The sequence below is a fragment of the Barbus barbus genome (genome assembly GCF_936440315.1).
Source record: "Barbus barbus genome assembly, chromosome: 40".
Classification (NCBI taxonomy): domain Eukaryota; kingdom Metazoa; phylum Chordata; class Actinopteri; order Cypriniformes; family Cyprinidae; genus Barbus; species Barbus barbus.
The window spans coordinates 15,516,396-15,541,041 of NC_136718.1; the positions used below are offsets into that span (position 1 = coordinate 15,516,396).

At 37.5% G+C, this 24,646-nt stretch overlaps 1 protein-coding gene across 3 annotated transcripts in view; it reads right to left on the bottom strand.

Annotated features, from left to right (window-relative positions):
* LOC306859560 (membrane-associated guanylate kinase, WW and PDZ domain-containing protein 3-like) overlaps positions 1 to 24,646 on the bottom strand; it is a 135,795-nt gene that overhangs the window by 15,174 nt on the left and 95,975 nt on the right. For 2 of the 3 annotated variants that reach the window (XM_079400636.1, XM_079400635.1), the window contains exons 5-10: positions 21,395 to 21,563; positions 16,588 to 16,667; positions 16,044 to 16,101; positions 11,711 to 11,829; positions 5,186 to 5,377; positions 1,559 to 2,137 (exon numbers count right to left, since the gene is read on the bottom strand). In XM_079400636.1, the coding sequence (XP_079256762.1) occupies positions 1,559 to 2,137; positions 5,186 to 5,377; positions 11,711 to 11,829; positions 16,044 to 16,101; positions 16,588 to 16,667; positions 21,395 to 21,563 (1,197 nt within the window). Of the gene's footprint in view, positions 1 to 1,558; positions 2,138 to 5,185; positions 5,378 to 11,710; positions 11,830 to 16,043; positions 16,102 to 16,587; positions 16,668 to 21,394; positions 21,564 to 21,645; positions 21,665 to 24,646 lie in introns of those variants that run through there. The other variant, XM_079400637.1, reaches the window with a different exon arrangement.

The following is a 24,646-nucleotide window of genomic DNA, read 5'->3' on the forward strand; positions in this document are numbered from 1 at the left end:
TCTATTCTTCTTCACACATCTTCAGCTTACATAAATCATTTTCATCACAACTTTAAATCAGAGATCTTCTTTACAGGGATGGTTCACCAAAAATGAAAACTCTGTCATCATTATTTACCCAGGCTCATGTCATTCCAAATATGTTTGACTGACTGACTGACTGACTGACTTTCTTGCATGGAATGCAAAATGTTCCAAACTAAATGGGGACCAAACAACATTTGACTTTCTTTGACCCCTTTGACTTTGACTGTATGGAAAAAAACTGCCATTTTCCAATGAAGAAAGTCATTCAGGTTTGAAATGTCATGAGGGTGAGTAAATGTTATTATTATTGTTAACAAAAACTAAAACTATGAGAATCATTTGCATTAATTGCAATAAAAATAATTTTATTATATAATAAATTATACAAAAAATATTAGATGAAAAGTAAGTTTGGTTTTAGTTATTTTTTGTTATATAAATTGGGGATAAACTTTAATAAGCTTCAACGAAAATTAGAAACGTTCCCTTTGCAACTAACTGAAATAAGTGGCACGGGTATATTTGTAGCAATAGCCAACAATACATTGTATGGATCAAAATTATCGATTTTTCTTTAAATCATTAGGATATTAAGTAAAGATCGTGTTCCATGAAGATGTTTTGTAAATTTCCTACCGTAAATATATCAAAACTTCCTTATTTATTAGTAATATGCACTGCTAATGACATCATTTGGACAGATTTAAAGGCGATTTTTTCAATATTTGGATTTTTTTGCCCCCTCAGATTCCAGATTTTCAAATAGTTGTATCTCGGGCAAATATTGTCCTATCCTAACAGACCATACATCAATGGAAAGATGTATAAATCTAAATATAAAAAAAAAATTACCCTTATATTTGTGGTCCAGGGTGACAAATGGAAATAAAACTCAACTAAACCTAAATATAAATATTAAAAATCTGCTATAATGTATTGCGATATTTGCCACTTTTATTAATAATAGTTTAAGCATTTCTATTCAGCTTTATTTTTATTTAAGTTTAGTTTTAGTAATTTCAACTTATTATATTTCAGTTAGTTTCCCAAGCAACATTACTAATTTTCATTTAAGCTTATTAAAGTTTACACATAATTTATATAATAAAACTACTAAAACAAAAATTTAAATGAAAACTGAAAATATAAAAATAAAAGCTAATTCAAAATATAAATAAATACTACAATAGCATATAAATAGCCTTGTGGGCAGTGTGCCAACATACAGTGCCGTTGCACTACGGGCGTCCCGAGTTCGAATCCCAACTCAAGGAACTTTCGCGATCCCGCCCCCCTATCTCTCTCCCACTTCGCTTGTCAGTTCAGATCCGTCTTATCATAATAAAAGGCAAAATGCCAAAAATAAATCTTCAAATATAAATAAATAAATAATACTAAAACAACACTGGAAAATAATTAAAGAATATTAGCTTTTGGATGAACTATCCCTTTAACTGTCACTAGAGCCAGATGAGGCCTGCAATGGGATGTAGTCAAAATAAATAGGAGGCAATTGGACCCCATCACTCACCTCCTCTGAGCACCAGAACGTTGACCTCACTGCCCATGGGCTGGTCTTTGAGGATGTCCACCACCTGTGCATGGGTGAGGGTTTGCACGTTCTGCCTGTTAATTTCCTTTATCACATCCCCCTTCAGCAGACCTCGGCACCACTGCGCATCCAGAATCATCTTCACCTTCTGGCCCAGCGGACAGTCTGCGATTGCAAAGCCGAATCCACTCGGCCCCTTTACCAGAGGCACGCTGACCAGCTCAGGCTGCAGCAGGGTGGTCTCCCCCACCTCTGGGTAGCGTCCGTTGGGCATTGCTGCTGGTGCAGCTGGATGTCTGCCATCGGTGGTCATGTAATGGAGGTCCTGCACGGAGGGGGTCCCATCTGAATGTATGGGCTGCCCGTCCATTCCCGGCATAGCAGTTATTATGTCGCCCGTGCCCTCTTCACTGGAGTTTGTGTCCTCTGGCAACGGGTATCCACGGCATAGGACCATATCCACATACTGATTCACAGGAATGGACTGGAACATCTGGACCACATCTGCATGGGTCTTACCCAGCACGCATGTACCATTTATGTCCACTATAACATCACCTAAACGAGAGACAAAGAATAAGTATGAATGAAGCATCTGTTCCAAACCCTTGCCTTGCAAAAGATCTTGTTTTGGCCATCATCACATGAAAAATTACATTTATTTGGTACTGACAAATTGTTCAGTCTGATTAAAGTCCATAAATTACCTCAATATTTGTATGTAATATGCATTTTGAGTTTTAACTTAGAAGCATTTTAACATTAGATTCAATGGTAATCATTAGTCAAGTTTCTCATGCACTCCTTGACAGCCTGTTTCAAACAGTTGGATACCTTGTTATGGCCAAAACGGCCAAAGGCAGCATTGAATTTCTCCTTCACACATAAGGCGTTCCCAGAATGCAATGTGACAAGCTCAGTGAAAATTACATTCATTCAGTACTGAAATGTTCTCAATAAGTTTTGTGTTATTTTACTATTATTCATATACTATTGGAGTATTTGTTAATATTTTAAAATAATGTTTGTTCTCATATTTTCAGTTTCATTAGAATTTATATCAGTTTCAGTACTTTTAACATTTAACTTATATTTTAGTTTGCTGCTACAGGCAACACTTCTAATTTTCATTTACATTTTTTTTCCAAGTGTTAAATGATCTATTATTTTAATTCTTACGTTAATAATTTAATTTAATTTAATTGAAATTAAATTGAATTTTATTTAATTTCAATTCATGAAAATTATTTTTAACAGTTTTGTGTCACAACAACACTGTTTTTGCACTTAATAGAATATAATGTTTTAGCATTTGAAGTGTTTCCTATGCATTCCTGATGAAAAGGCTGTTTAAAACAGTAAAATAGCTATTTCTGGACAAAATATAAGGCAAAATTGTATGCATCTATAAAGCACTTCCATAATACATTTGCATTAACTATTTTTTTTTTCCAGTACTGAAAAAAAGTTATGATTAAAACAATTACATCCGATATCTGTGCGTTATGAAATTCAGCAACATGCTAACATTTGAAGCATGCACTTTTGAAGTCTGCTGTTTGTGTGGGATGTGAATGACCATTATAAGTCTCTAATAAGATTCAATTTTAGTAAGCATAGTGTCTTCGAAGCTGTATATTGCTGCGAATCCGACTGTGTAGAAAGACAATAGACAGCAAGGCAAACTCACTTGGACCTGGAACATGACCACCGTGTCAATTTGAGCACAAATACAAATCCTGCCAGTGTGTTTAAACTGTTCATTTTGATTCGAGCAAAGAGAGCCGTCTTGGCTCCTTCTGTTCTGTTCACGGGGGAGTGTGTATGAGTATGATATGCAGTGATAAAGAACAGTGCCCACATAACCATTACTCCAGCTAAAGTCAATGATCCGCTCAGTTGGTGCAGTCTATCTAATGGGAAGTGTGTCTATTGATCAATGCAGAGGACGTTGGGGGATTCCTGCATCCTTTTCTACTCCTGACCAATCAATGGCATCCTTCCAGGTTCGCTTCACTTCTTGAAAGTCGCTGTTCTGACCAAGACATCCTGCTGCTTATATAGTAATATTGGCACGGAGCACACAACCTGTCAAAGCGTTGCGAGAGTCAATGTTTCATTCAGCTGATGAAGTAACTGGGCCCGGACTACTGTTAGCCATGAGGTTTTAGTGTGAGTTTAGATATTCTGTTAACAAAACAAGCAAAATACTTCTCACTGACCTCCAGATAAATATAGTGCACATAAAAACGACAAGCACTGACTGAAATCCTCGGTTCCAATCTGTTTGCCTGACTTTAAGTCTGGGGTCAGTAAGAATTTTTTTTTTTTTTTAAAAGAAGTAAATACTTTCAATCTGCAAGGATGCATTAAATTAATCAAAAGTGACAGTAAAGACATTTATAATATTACAGAAAGATTTCCATTTCAAACAAATGCTGTTCTTCTGAATTATTCAAAGAAAGTTGAAAAATAATCTCAGTTTCCACGAAAATATTAAACAGCGCAAATGTTTTCAAAACTGATAATAATCAGAAATGTTTTCGAGCAGCAGAATGATTTCTGAAGGATCAAGTGACGCTTAAGATTGGAGTAATGGCTGCTGAAATTTCAGTGTTGCTATCACAGAAATAAATTATATTTTAAAATATAAAGCACTTATTTGAAATTCTAATAATATTTTACAATACTGTGTTTATTTTATGATCAAACAAATGCAGCTCATCTGAATTTTGCCCATGACAATCTATTATTGCCATTTCAACTTCAATTAATCCTGCCCCCCATAAAAATAAAACAAACTGCTGTTGGCCGCTTTCCATGTCAATCAGATAGTCTCTTGCTAAGTGAGCTATTCTTGGCCAGAATAATCATAAATGAGGACAAAACTTTATGCTAAGTCAAAAGTCTGGTGAATACCAAATGAACAAAAGTAAATAGTGCAAACCCACAATTACGATTAATGTTTTGCCAGGACAAAAAGAGGCTCATAAACAGCCCTCTATGGCTTTTTTGACAGCTTGTTGATCAAACATAAGATTTTGCCTAAAGAAATTGGATGCAGATGAATCTACCCTTCAGCATGCCTCTTTGAGCCAGCTGAAGCATGTTTATTGCACTGCACTCGAATCCAGAATTAAATGTATATCTCGGTTAAACTGTTTTACAATTCTTTGTACAGCCCGATGTCTCCAGGGAGTTGAAGTATAAAAGGAGTTGCTTCTTCACATTGTAATGGAGGGTAGTGGGTGTTCGTGTAAGTGCCGCAATTATCACCAAACGTAACTCTGCGGGAAAGCCAGCTCCCGTGATGCTCACCCACTGATTCTGATTTATTTTATCTACGCGATCCCACTGTGGGCACTTTCACAGGATTATTTACTTGGAATCTAGTAACCCGGCAATGATCCAAGATATGGATGTGGCATCCAGCAATGCGCCACATATGGTACCATTCAAGACTGCAGCGATAAACACCAATGGTCCTGGGTGTTAATGTGCATAACAATCCTTATATCAAATTAAACACCTGATGGCTTATCAACATTCATAAAATAAGCAACAAGTTGCCTCACAAGTTAATGAACAGAAGCCGAGTGGATTTACCCGAAGCAATTTTTTTATTGTGTGCGGCGGGTCCATCTCTCAGGACGTTCTTCACTTGAAGGAATTCATCTAGTCGGTCTCCACCGATGATGGTGAAACCAAAGCCCTGAGGACTCTTCTTCAGAGTTGTGCGCAAGATAGCACCCTGCAGCTGAGATGGGTCCCGTGTGAATCCCCTTAAACCAGTTTCATCTAAAAGAGGAGAGATAGAGTGAGTATGTGAGACTAACAATTCAAAGCTTGTTTACAAAGCAAGACAAAGAGTATGTACTTCTAAATGAGCTGTTTGTATAGAAATTTCTCTAGTTTGTCAAAATGAGCAACATTTACTTTTAAAGTCAGAATGACAGAATCTACTGTGACATATATTCAGTGAAATGAGGAAAAAGTAGGCCGGGACTTAATTCGGTCCATGGGGAATTGATTGGATTGTTGTCGTTTGCCATCGCTGGACAGGATGTCCTGTCCTCATCCAGGTAAACATGCCATTAGAGAAGAGATTTCATTGCAAGGGAATAGGTGCAGTTACTTTGATGATAATTTATTTGCAAATAATGATGCGCATGGATAAATTATTTATACTAAACACTGCAATATTCCATAAAAAAAAACAAGAATTTTACTTTAATCTGAACTGTTCCTGCAGTGCTTCTTACTGTACTACTGAAACCAACACAAAACAGGCTGCGAAAGAAACAGCAGCACAGAGAGAACAAGAGGGAGGTCTGGACTCCATTAGTCATTTATATTGAATAATGCAACAGAGAGAGCAATAGAGAGAGTAAAAGATACATTACTAAACGAGTGAATGATAGTGGGATTGTTCTGTATATATCCACATACACTTCAATTAATTAATTATTGCAGTCCATTCATTACACTCTTCTTCAATTACTCCTAAACCATTTACCCTCACATCAGCACATTTATAAGAGTGTTCTGGTTAGGAACTCCTAACTGATAATGACTAAGAAAATGCTCAAGCAACATTTGGCGATGTTTTCATCTGATAAAATGTCCTCGGATGGGCTGATAATCATCCCTTTTTTGCTCTAAATGTGTTAAAATATAAATAAAAAATTTTTTATAAAAAAAAAAAAAAAAAAGAAAACACAAAAGCCACAAGCTCTGATTTAACAGCCTAATTGCTGTGGGAAGAAAGCTATTCAACAGCCGAATGGTTCTAGTTTTTATACTACAGTATCTTTTCCCTGAGTGCATCAATGAAAAGAATACATAAAATGGATGTGTGCAGTCCTTCAGGATGCTACCAGCTCTCCGCACACAGTGCTCTGTGTAGATGTCTTGTAGCTGTGGCAGTGAGACACCAATAATTTTCTCTGTTGTTCTCACAATCCGGCTGAGATTGTGTCTCTCCTCTGATGCACAGCTACCGAACCAGGACGAGATACAGTAGGTCAGCAGACTCTCTACTGTCCCTCTATAAAACAGGGTCATGGCTGAGATAGGAAGTTCCCCCTTCTTCAGCCTACGAAGAAAGTGAAGGCGTTGTTGGGCCTTCTTGATAACAGCTGAGGTGTTATCTCTGGTAGTCAGCTTGTCTGTCAGATGGATCCCCAGAAACTTGGTGCTTTGGACCCTCTCCACCTCAGAGCTGTTTATAGTCAGAGGGAGATGGTGATGATGGCTAGCCCTCCTGAAGTCTATAACCATCTCCTTTGTCTTATTGGTGTTCAGGGCCAGATTGTGCATGGTGCACCAAGCTGTGAGTTTCTCCACCTCTTTCCTGTATGCCGATTCATCATTGTTGGTAATAAGGCCGGCAACAGTGGTATCGTCTGCAAACTTGATGACATGATTGCTATTAAAACTGGCAGTGCAGTCATATGTCAGCAGCGTGAACAATAAAGGACTCAGAACGCACCCTTGTAGCGTACCTGTGGTCAGTTATTGTTTTAGATGTTAAACTGCCAACTCTGACTGTCTGTCGTCTCTCTGTCAGAAAGTTCATAATCCACCTACACACTCCTGAATCCAGACCCAGCAGCAACAACTTTTCCACCAGTTGTTGAGGCAACATTGTATTAAATGCTGAGCTGAAGTCCATTAGTAAGATCCTGGCGTAGGTGTTCTTGTTCTCCAGGTGTGCCAGTGTGAGGTGGAACAGGCTGGAGATGGCGTCCTCGCGGTTCGCTCTATTCGCAAACTGAAGCAGGTCCAGATTTGTTGGAAGACAAGACCTGATATGACTCATCACTAGACACTCAAAACACTTCATAGCAATGGAGGTCAAGGCTACTGGACGATAGTCATTCATTGAGGATGGATTGGACTTTTTTGGAAGTAGAATAATAATAGAGCTTTTTAGACAAAGACATCCTTTAATTGCTCCGCACAACCTTTTAGCACGCAACCTGGGATATGGTCAGGCCCAGAAGCTTTCCGTGGGTTGATCTTAGTGAAGACCCTCTTGACGCTGTCTACTGTCAGCTGCAATGTCCACGGCTTATTAGTAGAGTACACCTTGATAGATTTTTTAACAGTCACATCATCAGTGCACTTGTTCATAAAACCCAGCACAGCTCCTGTATATTCCTCCAGGTTTATACAGTCACCAGATGCTGCGGTGTATGCTTTTGTGATGTTAGTGTAAAGATGGTCCAGTGTATTTTCCCCTCTTATTGCACATGTAACATGTTGATGGAAATTAGGTAGAGCAGACTTAAGATTAGCCTTATTAAAATCCCCAGCAATGATGAAAATTTCATCGGGATAAGAAGTCTGTAATTGACTGACTCTATTATAAAGTTCTCCCATTGCCTGTTTGACCTCAGAACTTGGAGGGACATACACTGCTATGATGATAATAGCTGTCAGTTCACGTGGTAAGTAAAAGGGTCTGCACTTGACAACCATTTGCTCTGCATCTGGAGAACAGGATTTCAGAATCCAAATTTTCCCAGCTGATCTGTTAAATACCGATCTACCGGCCGACCACCACGCTCTCTGATATCATCATAAAATCACGACTGTAAACAAACTTTCGCCCATATGATTAACAGAGTAATAACTGTTGCACTGAAAAGCCGGTGTCCGCAAAAGCCGCCGCAAGCGTCGGTCGCGCCACAATGTTGATGGATTCTTTTGTGTTTTGTGTTTATATTAAATTATATTACTTTACTGCTTATTCCTGGAAAGTCATTTTATCATGTCAACAATCACAGACATTTTATAGGGAGATCTGAGTTTATACTTTTAAAGTAAATAATAAAATATGTCTTTAAAGTGAGATATACATTACAATTCACAATTTATTTTAATTTTTTTTGAAAGAAGTGTTTTATGCTCACTAAGGCTTATTTTGTTCAAAAATACAGTAAAATAGTAATATTCTGAAATATTATTACAATTTAAAATTATTATTTCCTATTTGAATATTTTAAAATATCATTTATTCCTGTGATGTCAAAGCTGAATTTTTAGCATCCATTACTCCAGTCTTCAGTGTCACATGATCCTTCAGAAATCATTAAAATATGCTGATCTGCTGCTTAGGAAACATTTCTTATTGTTATTATCAATGCTGAAAACAATTGGAACAGTGGAACAGAAAGTTGCTAGACAGAAAGTTCAAAAGAACAGCATTTATTTGGAACTGTCACTTTTGATCAATTTAATGCATCATTGCTTTATAAAAATATTAATTTCTTTCAAAGCAAAAAACTTACTGACCCCACACTTTTGAACTTAACCAGTGATGATGCTTTCCAATTATTGAGAGGAATATTGCACATTTCCAAATTCCATTCTAAAATTACAGGATATTACAAAAACCCCTGGAGGACTGTGGAAATGGTGTAGAAAGTATCCATTAAATAAAAGAGCCAGTTTCATACTGCTCAACAAGTTATGTGAAGCGTAACAGCACTGAGCACTTACATCAGATAATCACACAGAGTTATGAAACAATAGAGACCGCAAGTAGCACTTTACAGTTTCACCTGTTTGATAAATAATAATAAAGCGAAAAGGATGGCTGCATTTTCAGTCTTTCTAAACTCTGCATAAGCTTAATTTATTAAATTTTTTACACATGGTTTGTGTGTCTGAATATATGCTTCTTCCAGTTTTCTTAATTCTGTCATCACTTATGTCATTCCGAATGACTTTTGGGTGAACTATCCCTTTAAGAGGAAGGTGTTCAACACTGACTCTGAATCAGCTCTAAACGGCAGATCATACACTAATTACAGTCATTTCTAACCCAGCCAGCAGTTTTATTTTTTTCTTGTCTCATTTGAGAGTGCCAACAGCATCAGATGAGGCCACATCAATCTCATTAGGAGAGCAGGGATGGATATCTCACCATGTGTGGTGGGAACTGGATTTGCATAACAGCCACATTGATGAGTTGGACTGGCCCTATGAAATGGATTATGGTGATTGTAATAACCATGGCACACATTTGAACTGTGAGTGTGAATTGGTTGCTGGACACAGGTACAAACAAACCCATCCTTGCATATTATTAGATTTATCCCTCCTGTACTGCTGTTTTCACATTCAGCTGGTGTGGGAATTCTGTGAAAAGGGGGAAGGTTGATGTTTATGTTTACCTTATTATGCTTCTTATGCATAAAGGGCCACTGTGTCTCTCATAGGGCGAGCAGATTATGAAACGTCAGAGTTTAATTAAAGGTGTAGTATACATACATATATGTGTGTGTGTGTGTGTGTGTGTGTGTGTGTGTTTTACAAAATTACCTAAATGCACAAGCCAAGCGGCAAGAGCTAAAATGGTTTTATAATTGTTTGAATATATGAATAAAACAAATAAAATGCATCAGTTTTGTCATAACTATCATAACTGCTGGTAGAATTGTATAGTTATGGTTATAATTTTTGATTATTCTCTGAAAACACTGCTTGACTGCATTATATTTTTGTGCACTCGTCCCTGTCCTGTTCTCAGCTAGGTATCACCATCCACTCATTAAAGTGTCTTGGCCAGCTAACAGAGCATAGCTTGGGGGGGCTGCATTCGCTTTCACTAATGAGACAGAACAGACGTCCACTGCCAGCCTTCCACAGGGGATAGGAAGACAAAATCAACGCTCAGAGGACAGAGGAACACACAGGAGACAGTGACTCTCAGGGAGGCCAAACAACAGACAGCCTGGTTTAACCTTAAATTACCTAAAACCGAACTCAGTCATGTGTTGGCCAAACTCTATTGTTCAGTGCAATCATTCAACAGGATGGAATTGCTGGATACTGGGCCAGGCAGTGGAAGATAAAGCAGCATCAATCATTAAATACTATTAAAGACACTAAAAATTTGAAATTACAAATTTAGACAACCAGAATTGTTATTAAGAAACCTCATCAATTAAATGATGATAATAAAATGATCTATCCATCCATCCATCCATCTAGTCAGCATGCAGATTGGGACAAAACAAGTACATGTACACCAGGTGTAAACTCGTGCTTTGAAACCTGAGATGTAAGCAAACACCTATTGAAAACAAGAAAAAAGGTCAGAGAAAAAGAGCAAATGAAAGAGACCGAGCTACTGCTTAGTGTCACATTAGAAGACAGAACAAGGATGTGTAATGTTAAATCATTAGTGAAACACAAACAACAAAATGGAACGCGTGCATAAATATACAAAAGTTGGCGCAGGTGAGCGTAACTAAACAAGAACATGGTCACACATAAATACACACACAGATGGTAAAACACACGCTAGCTGACAGAATTGCTGCATATGACGAAAGAAGCTCTGAGCCTCTGGGATTATCAGAGATCATATTAACCACAGATGTTGATTATGCTCTTCTGATGGAAATGATCTGCCTCTGCTTACACTAACACCTGAGCAGCTCATGCATCTCTTATTTTATAAGCTCAGTTGTCACTTAAACCATGTCTGAACCAGGTGTGGTGTGACAAAGCATCAAGAAATAAATCATATCTGTTCCAAGTTAATCTGAGTTTTTGTCCCAACAAGTCAGGACTTGGCAAGATATTCTGACGTTTGTTTGGTTTCTATGACTGAGAATCACACTGGTGCAAAATCATGTTGTTCCTTCACTTATAGCGAGGACAGAAAAACTACTGGCAAAGCAATTGAAAACATTGGCACTTGTTACTTCCTGATCTCTGTGGCAATTATCACTTCCTAATCTCATGCTCACTGAATTGTTTCCTATCACCATTGCTGAAAAAAAAAAATCAGCCTTATGTGTTTAGGTTGGACTGTTCTGATGGGGGTTGTATGTACATATTACCTGGACAGGCAACTAAAAACGTAAAGACCTTTTTGAAAATGCATTAAATTGATCAAAAGTGACCGTACATTTACATTGTTACAAACAAAAAAATTAAGCAACACAAAGTTCTTTTTCTGACGAATCATGTGACACTGAAGACTGGAGTAATGGCTGCTGATCACAGGAATACAATTTTTAAATGCTTTAGAAAAGACTAAAGTGGTAAAATAAAACAAAAACTGAGGTAATAGGAAATGGGGAATAAAGCAGAAAAAATGTAGAGATTTACTTAAGGGCGTTGGTACTGCTCCTGCTGCTATTGGCTGACTGGTTGGAGACGCGTCCTGGCTGAGTTTCTTCTTGGCTTCCTGCACTGGATTCTCAAACTGAGTCTTCTGGTTGATGTGGCTGAAGGAAAGCGTGAGATAGTCAGTGCAAAAGACCGGAGAGGGCAGATACAATGACACACACGTTTGCACAAATATTAGCAATGCTTATCTGTTTATGAAAACACAGTCTTTGTAAAGGACAAAACCGTATCAGAGCCAAAAGGTAAGGAACTGTGCGCATGCGTCTCTTCCTGTTCGCCGTCTGCTAACCAGGCAGTCACTTTTTCCTTTACCACAGACATTTGGTAAATGAACAGAAAAATAAACAACGTACTGAGACAGAAACTTGGAAAAATGACACAAACTGCTTTGACTTGGGAAGCACGCAAGCCTTTCAACCACACAACTTTGAGAAGCCTATCAAAGACTTTAATTAAATACTGGAAAAGTATTTGAAAAATATGGCTTTAATCAGTATTTGAAAGTAATAATTTTAGTATGATTTTAAAATAAAACCTCCTTGGAATAAGATGAATTTACCTAAAAAGCGAAAAGGTTTAAGATATCAATAAGATCAATAAGATTTCATAGAGTATATTTTTTGTTTTGTTAGTTTTAAAATACACCTCACTAAATATCGCTAGAAATTTAAAAAAAAAAAATTACCATGAATTTAACTTTGGATAAATTCTCGGAAAACATATTTTGAAGTTAATGCGAACTGTTCTTACTTCCACAATGTGACATATTCAAATAAAATGGGATATTCAACAAGATATTAAAAATACAATAGGACTTTTTTATTCATTGAGAATTGATTGGATTCTGTTACAGAGAAAGCTACTACATTTTGATTAAAGACTACAAAGACGAATTATGAAGACAAACATTTCTTTGGTAAAAACCATGCAGAGATTAATAGTTTGCAATAAAACTAGAAGAGTACATTAAGAAAGTCAACAGGGTCAATTTCATTCTGACTTTAGAATTGCTGTTGTTTTAATAATGATGTTTCTACTGAAAAATAAGACAAAAACCTTAATAAAGATTTTTTGTTGTTGTTGCATTGAATCTTTTCATGACCTTCTGAAATGATCAAATAGCAATGCACAAACACACTTGATCAAAAGTGCCACAGAACAGGCATATTTCAAAGCCATATGTAATCGCTGCACGCATACACTCTTGTTTGTTAGCTGCCGAAATGAATCAATATTACCTTGGCAAGCCTTTCCAGAGACATGTGATTCCTCTGTAGAGGTTCAGGCTCAGTGCTGGAGTGTGCTGTTCTATCTCTCCTACCCTACAGGTTCACATAAAGTGAAAAAAGCTGCTCGTCTGCATTGTGTTACTTGGCTTTAACTGTTGTACCTGCCGGTTGTGACTGCACCTCAGGAAGGCTTTTAACAGCCACGGATCTCTCACAAAACCAGTCGGCGTGCTGCGAATTTGTAGAAGAAAGGTACTGTTTGTGCTTTTTCTGTGGGTGACTCATGCTGAGACTTATCCACCCAATCCACAGAGAGCGAGAGACTGAGTGCTCTCAGCTGAACTTCCCCCTTTTGATAAATCAGGCAGAGAATAATGAGGCACTGTGCCAAGCCATATTTAAATAAAAAATAAAACTGTTTTGTTGACTTCCTTGCATAAATATCCTGGCACAGCAGGGATTGACCTTACAAAAAAAAAAAGCCACTAAAATCAAATCCTGTCTCCACTTCCGAAAGCCCTCGAGTCGGCTGTCCTGTCAACAACTTCAATATCCCACAATGCTTCGAGAGCAGAATATTAGCAAATCCAGCCAATTTGATAAAATTGAGTCATTTAAATTTGAGTCAATATGATGATCGATAGGTCACACTGATCAGTCTTCAATTTCAGAAAAACATTAATAAACAATATATTTTTTAAATAATCAGGACAGGTGTTCAGAAATTAGACATTTTGTGCATTTTGTAAAAATTATATACATCTAAAAGTAAAACAATGTGAGTGGATTTAAAAAAAATTGTCTTTGTGTCCAGATCATTCATTATATTGTCATTCATTATAGATTGTTATATATAAAATTTATAATATACTATATACAGTACATACTGTAGCATTAATATAATTACTGTTTAATTACAATATAATATATAGACTTTATTAAACTACATTGCCAAATTAGGTCAACAAATATTGAATACTTTTTTCCTAATTTTTAATTTATTATTTTATTCTCTTACTAGCAAAATAGACGAATGTGGTCATGTTTGGCAAAACTTTGTGTTTATGTCAAGGTTTTTTTAAAATCAAATATTTTTTATTTGATCAAGTTCACAATTTTTAAAAAATGGTTCATTTCCAAGTTAAAAATAACCATTTTGGTGTTTTTGGACACAGAGATGCAAGTATTAAAATATTTAAAAATGATGCTTTATGCAGTGATTTTCATTCTGACATCATTTACATAAATAAATCAACTCATATAAAGTTGCATTATTTTCATAACTTAAGTACAAACCCGATTCCAAAAAAGTTGGGACACTGTACAAATTACGAATAAAAAAGGAATGCAATAATTTACAAATCTCATAAACTTATATTTTATTCACAATAGAATATAGATAACATATCAAATGTTGAAAGTGAGACATTTTGAAATGTCATGCCAAATATTGGCTCATTTTGGATTTCATGAGAGCTACACATTCCAAAAAAGTTGGGACAGGTAGCAATAAGAGGCCGGAAAAGTTAAATGTACATATAAGGAACAGCTGGAGGACCAATTTGCAACTTATTAGGTCAATTGGCAACATGATTGGGTATAAAAAGAGCCTCTCAGAGTGGCAGTGTCTCTCAGAAGTCAAGATGGCAAGAGGATCACCAATTCCCCCAATGCTGTGGCGAAAAATAGTGGAGCAATATCAGAAAGGAGTTTCTCAGAGAAAAATTGCAAAGAGTTTGAAGTTATCATCATCTACAGAGCATAATATCATCCAAAGATTCAGAGAATCTGGAACAATCTCTGTGCGTAAGGGTCAAGGCCAGAAAACCATACTGGATGCCCGTGATCTTCGGGCCCTTAGACGGCACTGCATCACATACAGGAATGCTACTGTAATGGAAATCACAACATGGGCTCAGGAATACTTCCAGAAAACATTGTCGGTGAACACAATCCACCGTGCCATTCGCCGTTGCCGGCTAAAAAAGAAGCCATATCTAAACATGATCCAGAAGCGCAGGCGTTTTCTCTGGGCCCAGGCTTATTTAAAATGGACTGTGGCAAAGTAGAAAACTGTTCTGTGGTCAGACGAATCAAAATTTGAAGTTCTTTTTGGAAAATTGGGACACAATGTCATCCGGACTAAAGAGGACAAGGACAACCCAAGTTGTTATCAGCGCTCAGTTCAGAAGCCTGCATCTCTGATGGTATGGGGTTGCATGAGTGCGTGTGGCATGGGCAGCTTACACATCTGGAAAGGCACCATCAATGCTGAAAGGTATATCCAAGTTCTAGAACAACATATGCTCCCATCCAGATGTTGTCTCTTTCAGGGAAGACCTTGCATGACAATGCCAGACCACATACTGCATCAATTACAACATCATGGCTGCGTAGGAGGAGGATCCGGGTACTGAAATGGCCAGCCTGCAGTCCAGATCTTTCACCCATAGAAAACATTTAGCGCATCATAAAGAGGAAGATGCGACAAAGAAGACCTAAGACAGTTGAGCAACTAGAAGCCTGTATTAGACAAGAATGGGACAACATTCCTATTCCTAAACTTGAGCAACTTGTCTCCTCAGTCCCCAGACTTTTGCAGACTGTTATAAAAAGAAGAGGGGATGCCACACAGTGGTAAACATGGCCTTGTCCCAACTTTTTTGAGATGTGTTGATGCCATGAAATTTAAAATAAACTTATTTTTCCCTTAAAATGATACATTTTCTCAGTTTAAACATTTGATATGTCATCTGTTGTATTCTGAATAAAATATAGAAATTTGAAACTTCCACATCATTGCATTCTGTTTTTATTCACAATTTGTACAGTGTCCCAACTTTTTTGGAATCGGGTTTGTAACTTAAGTGATTGTTTTCGTTGAGGATCAATGTTACACACCCTTTATGCTTTTCTTGTTGTTTTAATCTGAAAAACAGGATAAAAAAAAAAAACTAAAAGAGGAGAAAAGTAAAAGAAAAGGCCAAGGCCAAAACTTCAATGTATAGCAAACCAAGATGCTGTGGACAAAAATGTGCCATCCATCATTCTTACTAGACGATAAATGATATGAGCATACTCACTCCACATAATAAGTCCCATACTGCGGGTCCTCAATCTTCTCCCAGCCATATGGAAGCTCTGCGGAGAATCAGACAGACATATCAGAGACAGCTAGAACAGATGCAAATCACCCATGTGCTTGACACCAGGGGGTCTGATTTTTTGACAGTGTATTTCTGAGAAGCCAAACACCAGGTAGGTCAAGAAATCTGGCTGTATTTACACGCGTGTTTGGGCAGAGAGCAGATCAGAAGGCTGAGCGGCGAGGAAACGCAGGGGGGTGCGGGTATTAGTAAGCTGTACGGAAAATGACTTGTTATCTTTCCCTGTGATGTGAGAGGTGTGGGGAGCCACGAGCCTGACACGGACGTACATTCCCATTGCAGAAAGTGGTGCTGGAATTGCTTGTGTGAGATGACACTCTGATGGGCTCTCAGCATGTCTCCTGTGAGCCATTAGTCAGGCGGGCCGCAGAGAGGCAGGCTAATGTCTCACAGCACGGCTCGGGTCTGTTTACTGTGTGATTCTGTTTTGTGTGTGATTCATGAACCAACTCGGTCTTACCTCCATCCTCGCATTTTTCAGGAGGCTTGGCTTTCTTTGCCAGTCGTGGGTCGAGCCAGGTCGTGGTCTTGGTATTATGACTACAAAGAGAGGGAAAGAAGCATTAGTAAACAAACACCTGAAAGCCTTTCTGAGAATGGACCGTCATTATACTGGAACGCATCTGTAGCTTAACAGTGTAACACTCATAAAACAACAGAAATATGACTAGAGCTCACTGTAACAATGTAAAAATGACAATCAATCAATAAAGCTGCTCAATGATCGTTAAAACCAGATGGCAAACTGTTTTTTCATATTTTCAAAGCAGTGATTTTCAACCATGTGTACACGTGTCAAATGATAAAAATAATCATACTTATACATCATATTATAAAAGCTAATAAACATTCATGTTCTAGTTTTCACCCAATTATAGGTTTTTGATGTGACTTATTAATAATAAAATATTTAAATTAAAACGAAACTCCTTTTTTCAATAATTCAATAATAAGGGTTCCAAAAATGCCACTGATCACATTAAATCATAAGCAAGACTTTTCAAAAACCACTTTAGTTGTCTCTTTTGGGTAGGGGAGAGGACTCTACTCCAAAAGCAAATGTGTTTAAAATCTGAAATATTCATGACAAGGTGCAGCTCGTCCTCCGAGACTCATGCAGGCAGACACGCGTGTGGAAGCAAGGCCCGCTGGGAAGGCTCCATTTAGCCGATTGTTTGCATTGTTCGGAGAATGAAGTATTGATTCGCTGGCTCTCTCTTCCTCTGTGTGGAAAGCAGAGATGCTTGGTTAAGAGCTGCGACCACAGGCACAGGTAATGGACACTGAAAGGAAGAGGCTGGCAAAACTGTAAGCTAGCCTCAGCATCAGCATGCAAGAGAAGAGCCGTTTCAATTCCCAGCGGTCTCTCGAGCTTGATGTGTCTGCAGGAGTACCGGAGTTCCTGTTTACTGAGCGAGCCTTTAGCTGGAGAGCTTCTGTCTACATCTGGGCTCTGTTACAGTAAATCATAGGAGAAATTTGTAAAAGTGGAGCCACAAATTTTTCTTTGCTATACAGCACAACTTCTGCATGGTCCATAAACTTCCCTTCTATTCAGTACACTAAAAGTGACAGTATTTATTAATACACCGTATACATGAAAACAGTAAGTGGAAAAAACCTGGATGACATTCTGCTACCGTCAAGAATCAGTGGTGTGTATCCAACGGACACTTTACTGTCTCATGAGGCCAAGAACGGTGGTGCAGATGACAATGCTAACATGGCAGATGTAGTGGGATCAGACAGTATTCAACCTACACATCTGTATACTTCTAGAACTATAGAATTTATGAACAAAATTGCAAAAGTTTGTGGTTGTTATATTTTTATGTTTGAAAAGTTCTAATGGTCACCAAGGCAGCATTTATTTGATTAAAAATACACTAATGTTGTGAAATATTACAATTTAAAGGGGTGGTTGATTGCAATTTTAGGTTTTTTTAACGTTAGTTAATGTGTAATGTTGCTGTTTGAGCATAAACAATATCTGCAAAGTAGTGGCACTGAAAGTTCAATGCAAACGGAGATATCGTCTTTTAAAATTCTGGCAGTTTAATGCCTACAAAAACACCTCGTAGGGACTACAACGAGTTACTCCCCGGGTCTGTTACGTCACAAACCCAGATAAACCCCGCCCCCGGGAAAATGTAACAAAGGGGCAAGGCCATGCTGCGCTGCTTGAGAGAAGAGGACGAGAAAACTAGGGGTGCACGTAAAAATCTATTCATATATGAACTGTAATTCTGTCTTCTAACGATTCTAATGGATTCACAAGTTTCAAAATCATATGTTCTAAAGTATCGGTTCTCAATCCTGTTCCTCGCGTTGCCCTGCTCTGCATCTCTCTCTCTCTCTATCTCTCATTCAGATTGTCAGCTCAGCTCCAACAAACTGTTCCAATTATACACTTATTTTCACATAGCGATGAGAAGCTGTGGTTTTTAATACATTTCCAATCAATTACCATAGTAATTTTTGAATTATGAATCATAAGTGAACTTTTGCAAACATATTTTTACTTGAATTTTTATTTTGGTAAACAAAATTGACACAATCAAGCAAATCAAATTGCAAATCTGCAAATTGCACTAACATAAAAAAAATCATCGTCCATTCAGTGGACCATTTCTAAATGACATATTTATCATTTTCTCCACATTTAGCTGACCAGATAAGAAGAGCAGTATTTAATCTGCACTGCATTCAAGGGGCACAAAAGAACAGATTTTGCTTATTTCTGCTTATTTATCATTTGAAGATATAAAATGAAATAACTGAAAAAAGTGCTATTTAACACATTAAAATTAGGGATGCTCAGTTCGATCAGCTGGGGATCGGTATCGGCCGATCATCACATTTTATGACTCGATCGGTACTTATACTTTTGGCCGATCTCACAAACCGATCGCAATTTGATGACATCAACGCGTGAGAACGTATGCGTGGGATGCTGCAAGTCATCGCCGGTGTGGAAATGCTATGACGTTTCGAGCTAATTCGTGTACGTTTTGCATGATGATATGATGACTTCTCCATATTGGAGTTTAAATGTTTCTATTTATTTTGTCCTCTCTCTAACACTGGACAATCAAAACATTCTCATCATGAGCAGAAAAGAAAGATAACAGTTTCAAAGTTTAAATTCCAACAGACAAAATTGCTCTGTTGGCTGTGGAGTCAAGACATTTGACAAATATGATTAAAAGATGAATGTGAGACAAAACTACAGAATGTCACATTTTATTATTGGGTGATTCAACACTTCTATGTTTTACCAGCTAAGAAGTTCAGCACTTTTAGAGTTTCATCCATCTATCTGATGTGAGCATAAGTATTGGAACAGTTGCCTCACAGGTCTTTCTAAGTGATCAGCTGTGTCCTGTTGCATTAATTCTTCAGATATTAAAAGCAGGGAATGTGTCGTATCAGTTATATCCATTACTTCTGTATTCTGAATCTTACATTCGATGATGACACACACAAACCAGGATGAAAACGAGGGAGCTGACTTTGAGAGAAAAGCAAGCAATTTGGATGCTAAAAGAAAAGAGGAAGTCAATTAGAGCTCTAGCAAAAACAGGGCATGGAGAAATCAAGAGTTTGGAAGCCACCAGCAACCAACAACGAGCTGATCAGCTGAGAAAACAACAGTAGTTGATGACAGACAAATCATAAAAGCTGTGAAAATGAATCCTAAAAGACGTGTCTATAAAATCACCAACAACTTCCAGAAAGCTGGGGTGATGCTCTGACAATCTACTGTCCTCAGGAGACTTTGACACAGAATTACAGATGCTACACAGCGAGATGCAAACCTCTGACCAGCACCAAAAATAGAAAGGCATGATTAGAGTTTGCAAAAAAGCACAAAGGTGAGCCAGAAGAGTTTTAGAACTGTGTTTATGGACTGACGAGACAAAGATGAACCTTTATCTAAGTGATGGGAAAGCAAAAATGTGGAGAAAAAAAAAGGGAACTGCAATGATCCCAAGCATACAGCCTCATCTGTAAAGCATGGTGGAGGTGATGTCATGGCATGGGCATGCATGGCTGTCTCTGGAACAGGCCCTCACAACTTTACTGATGACTTAATGTATGATGACAGTAGCAGAATGAATTTGGAAGGGTACGAAACCATCTTGCCTACCAATATTCAAGAAAATGCCACCAGATTCATTGGGAAGTGCTTCATATTGCATCAGAACAATGACCCAAAACACCCTGCCAGTTCAGTCAAGGAATTTATAAGGGAAAAGAAATGGAAAGTCTTAGATTGCCCAAATCAATCTCCAGATTTAAATCTGATTGAACATGAATTTCACCAGCTGAAGAGGAGAGTAAAGGCAAAACAAGCAACAATTGGAATTGGCTGCATTAAAGGCTGGGAAAAGTATTTCAAAGGATGAGACCAAGAGTCTGGTGATGTCTATGGGTCACAGACTCACTGCTGTGATTGTGCGCAAGGGATCTGCAACTAAATAATAGCTTTAGCTATATCTGCCTTATGTTCCACCGTCCCAATACTTATGCTCACATCAATGAGTGTGATGAACTCTAAAAGTGCTGTTCTCTTTATTTGGTAAAACATATATGTGTTGAAACGGCTAATAATAAAATGTGACATTCTGTAGTTTTGTCTCATATTCATCTTTTAATCATATTTGTAAATGTCTTGACTCCACAGCCAACAGAGCAATTTTGTATTTACTGTTCCAATACGGTTATAGATAGTAAGAAAATAATTTTGTATTTGCAGCATTGTTGTTTTCTGCTGCATTTTAGTGAAAGTAATCTATAATTTTGCCTCTCACCGTGTTTCTGTTGTTGTTACAAATAACCACGGCAGCTCTTGAACTTGGCGCTGGCGCGCATCCGGAGAGAGAGAGAAAGCGCATATAATATACTTATATTAAGTATCCTGACATACATAATTTTACGCATAAACACCATTTTAAAGGAATATTAAAATGTATAAGGAATAATTTTGGTGATTATTTATATAACATTATTAGGCTACATGTTATATAAAGCTTGAAGCATCAGAATTGGCATTGGTATCGGTACTCGGTATCGGCTGCAAAAATCCTGATCGTAGCATCCCTAATTAAAATAAATAAATAAATGCCTAAACATTTAAACACATGTAACTAACCAATTCCTGTAACAACATTTCTGTCAAATAAACACAGTCCAAATGCCAAACCCTAAAATCTGATAGGCTGACAGGACCGTAGCAAATGTCCTGCTTGGCAATCAAGACTTACTCTATAAAGTAGACCATGCCCGTCTCCGTATAGGCCATCTCCCAGTTCTTGGGCAGAGACTCCTGGCTCTCGTCACGTTGCAGCGTGTTCCAGTTGCGGAAGTCCATGTTGCTGCTGGACTGTGTGTAGCTGGGCACAGCTTTCCTCCACTCCGGTCCCTCCTTGTGTTCTGTGAGTGGAAAGAGCAAAAAGCCAGTGAGACTTTGAGAAAGAGGTGGGGAGAACACACAGGAATGGGGAGTAATACATACTTTAACTCTCTCTAGCACTGCAGAATGGACTTTCCAACCTTCTCAAGAGACGGAGAAAAACAGAGAGAGAGAAACAGAGAGAGAAAGGAGGCAGACAACATGAGCCACTGGATTTGCATGCCAGTACTGATGTTCAGAGAGCCGCCTCTCGGGCAGGGCCAGAGCTGGACAACGCTGAACAGTGAAGCTGATGTGTGTCACATAAACAAATGAGTATGTGAGTGAGACAAACAGTCTGCTTACGCATCAGAACAAGGCAGAGATAGTATAAGAGGGTGAAAATGTAACACTCTAATGTTCCATCCGTCAGTTTAAAGAGACAATTGTCTTTGTTTACTCTAGAGCGCACGTGTTCCTGTAGCTCGACTATAAAATATGGTGCTACTGTAGTCACAAGGCTGATTCCCAGGAAACATTACTTAATAAAATGAATAGACTACATAATTTTTTTATGTATACATAAATATAATTTTATATCTAAACCACCATTCAAAAGTTTGGGGTCAGTAATTATTATTTTTTTTTGGTAGTAATTAATACTTTTATTCAGCAAGGATGTATTAAATTGATCAAAAATACATTTATTAATTGGGGAAAAAAATTCTAAGAAATTATGTTCTTTTGATATTTCTATTCATTAAAGAATTATGTAAAAAAATGTATTATGGTTTCCATAAAAACAATAAGCAGCACAACGGTTTTCATCATTAATAAGAAGAAATAGTTCTTGAGCACCAAATCATCATATTAGAATGATTTATGAAGGATCACGTGACACTGAAAATTAATTCAGGAATAAATTTAATGTGAATGTTTTCAATTTAATAATATTTTCTGTTTTTATATATTTTTGATCAAATGAAAGCAGACACACACATATATATACACATACATATATATATATATATATATATATATATATATATATATATTTATTATTGTATATGTATATATATATATATGTGTGTGTGTGTGTGTGTGTGTGTGTGTGTGTGTGTGTGTGTATGTATATATATACACACACACATATAATGCTTTTGACTGTCTTGCATTACATAAGCTTTTGGTTTGGTTATATATAATGGTAATGTGTGTGTGTGTGTGTGTGTGTGTGTGTGTGTATAGTAATGTATATAGTGTGTATATTATAAAAGGTAAATGCATAATGCAAATGTAGAAGATCTTTTTAAAAGGGTATGTTTACTATAACACTAAATGTAGTGTAGATAATAGCCTTAAAATACAGCCGGATTCAAGCTAAAACTGCTACGTTTAAGCATCCTATTGTTGTGAGACTTACTGCAATATAAATTATTGAAATAATTATTGAAAGTTTTTGGTCTCTCTCAATCAAACAGATAGAAGCTATATACAGTACCTATTAAATACATAAAATAGCTAAAAACATATAAAAAATTGTTGCCAGAGGGTGTTATCAATATGGCCGGGACATTGGGACACTGACAGAGGAAACCATGCCTGTGTTTATGTATGGTTCTGGATATACTGGTTGTACAGTACATGTAAACAGGAGGTGAGATGATGGAAAAAGTATAAGTTGTCATTAAACGGCTTGATATGATTTGCTGACATAGTCATGCTTAAAGCCCGTTCATCGGAATGATTCGAGCCTGCCTCTGGGATGCCAGCATGTGTGGCAGATGAATCAGCACTTGTTGTTCCTTTGCTGTAACCATGGAAGCACCATTCATGACACAGGCAGAAACATAAGCTCCACCATTCAGAAGCAAATATCATAAGAAGCTTGTGCTTGTGGCCTGAAGAAAGAGGCTGAACTCGATGATAAACATAAGGGTAGAATGTGGTGAACATTATTTAAAAAAATAAATACTTCACTGTGTTCACAGGAAATAACGTAACGGGAACAGATGAACACAATGTGTTGCAGATTGAGTGAAACCTAATGGTGAAGGTTTGCTTTCACACGCGGCTATGGAAAAACAACCATTCAGGCCTTACAATTCAGCCTTTCCACAAAGTTATTTAGTGAGAGACTATAAAGTGTATACATTAAATAGTCTGAGGCAGTATCTATCACAACTTGCCTTAAGCATGCAAACACAAACATTATAACCTCACTGCAAAGGCAAGACTAGCCATTTCAGTAATGCAAATTTAATCAATAAAAAACCACAAACACCCTTCTGGGTTACAAAATCGACTCAGTTTGCACTTGGCAAATTCAGTTAGATACTGTTGCCATTTGCATCTCATCCTTACAGTTGTGCCAGAGGGTTTACAAAGCTCTATCCAATCATAATGGAGGACAGCTGTGAGGCATCTTGTCCAACTAGAGACAAACACGGCCAACAAAGCCTCCCTCAGTGCATCCAGAAACCTCTTTTGGCCATATTGGTGAAAAAATTGCATTGCAAAAATTGCATTTCCTCCAGTGACCCTGAAAAACACCTCATGTTTATTGAGGTTACATAAAGCTAGAATTTAAAACTTAAAGCCTAAATAAACTCTTTTCACATTATTAATTCTAAGTAAAAGCCAGTCTGGAGAAATCTTGTTTAAATGCTATCTATTCTGAAGGGGCGATTAGGAAAAGGAAGCCAGATATTGTAGGATATAGGATATCGGTTCTCATGGTGATCAATCATACTAACACAAACAGAACAGTAGTGGACACTGCAGTGGGTTAATGTGCTGTGAATATAAACTTTTTTTGGCAGTCTCTTCCCCAAGCTCACGATCACTGCATGTGAATAATCTGAAGGTGTTCACTGTTCCGTATCCCATTGATTTATGGGAAAGAAAACTTGCTGTGCAGGGAGCATCAGTAAATCCTACCTACTTTCGGCACGCTGCAGTTGAACCTCGACCGAGCTCCCCAGCAGTCTTCCCAAAAACCCGAACTCAAGAAAAAGTACTGTTCTATGAAGTGGGTTAAAATCAAGAGCTAGAAATCTCAAAAAAAGTTATGCATTTTTAAAATTGATCTTATTATTGTAGCTATTTCTCAGGCAATATTGTG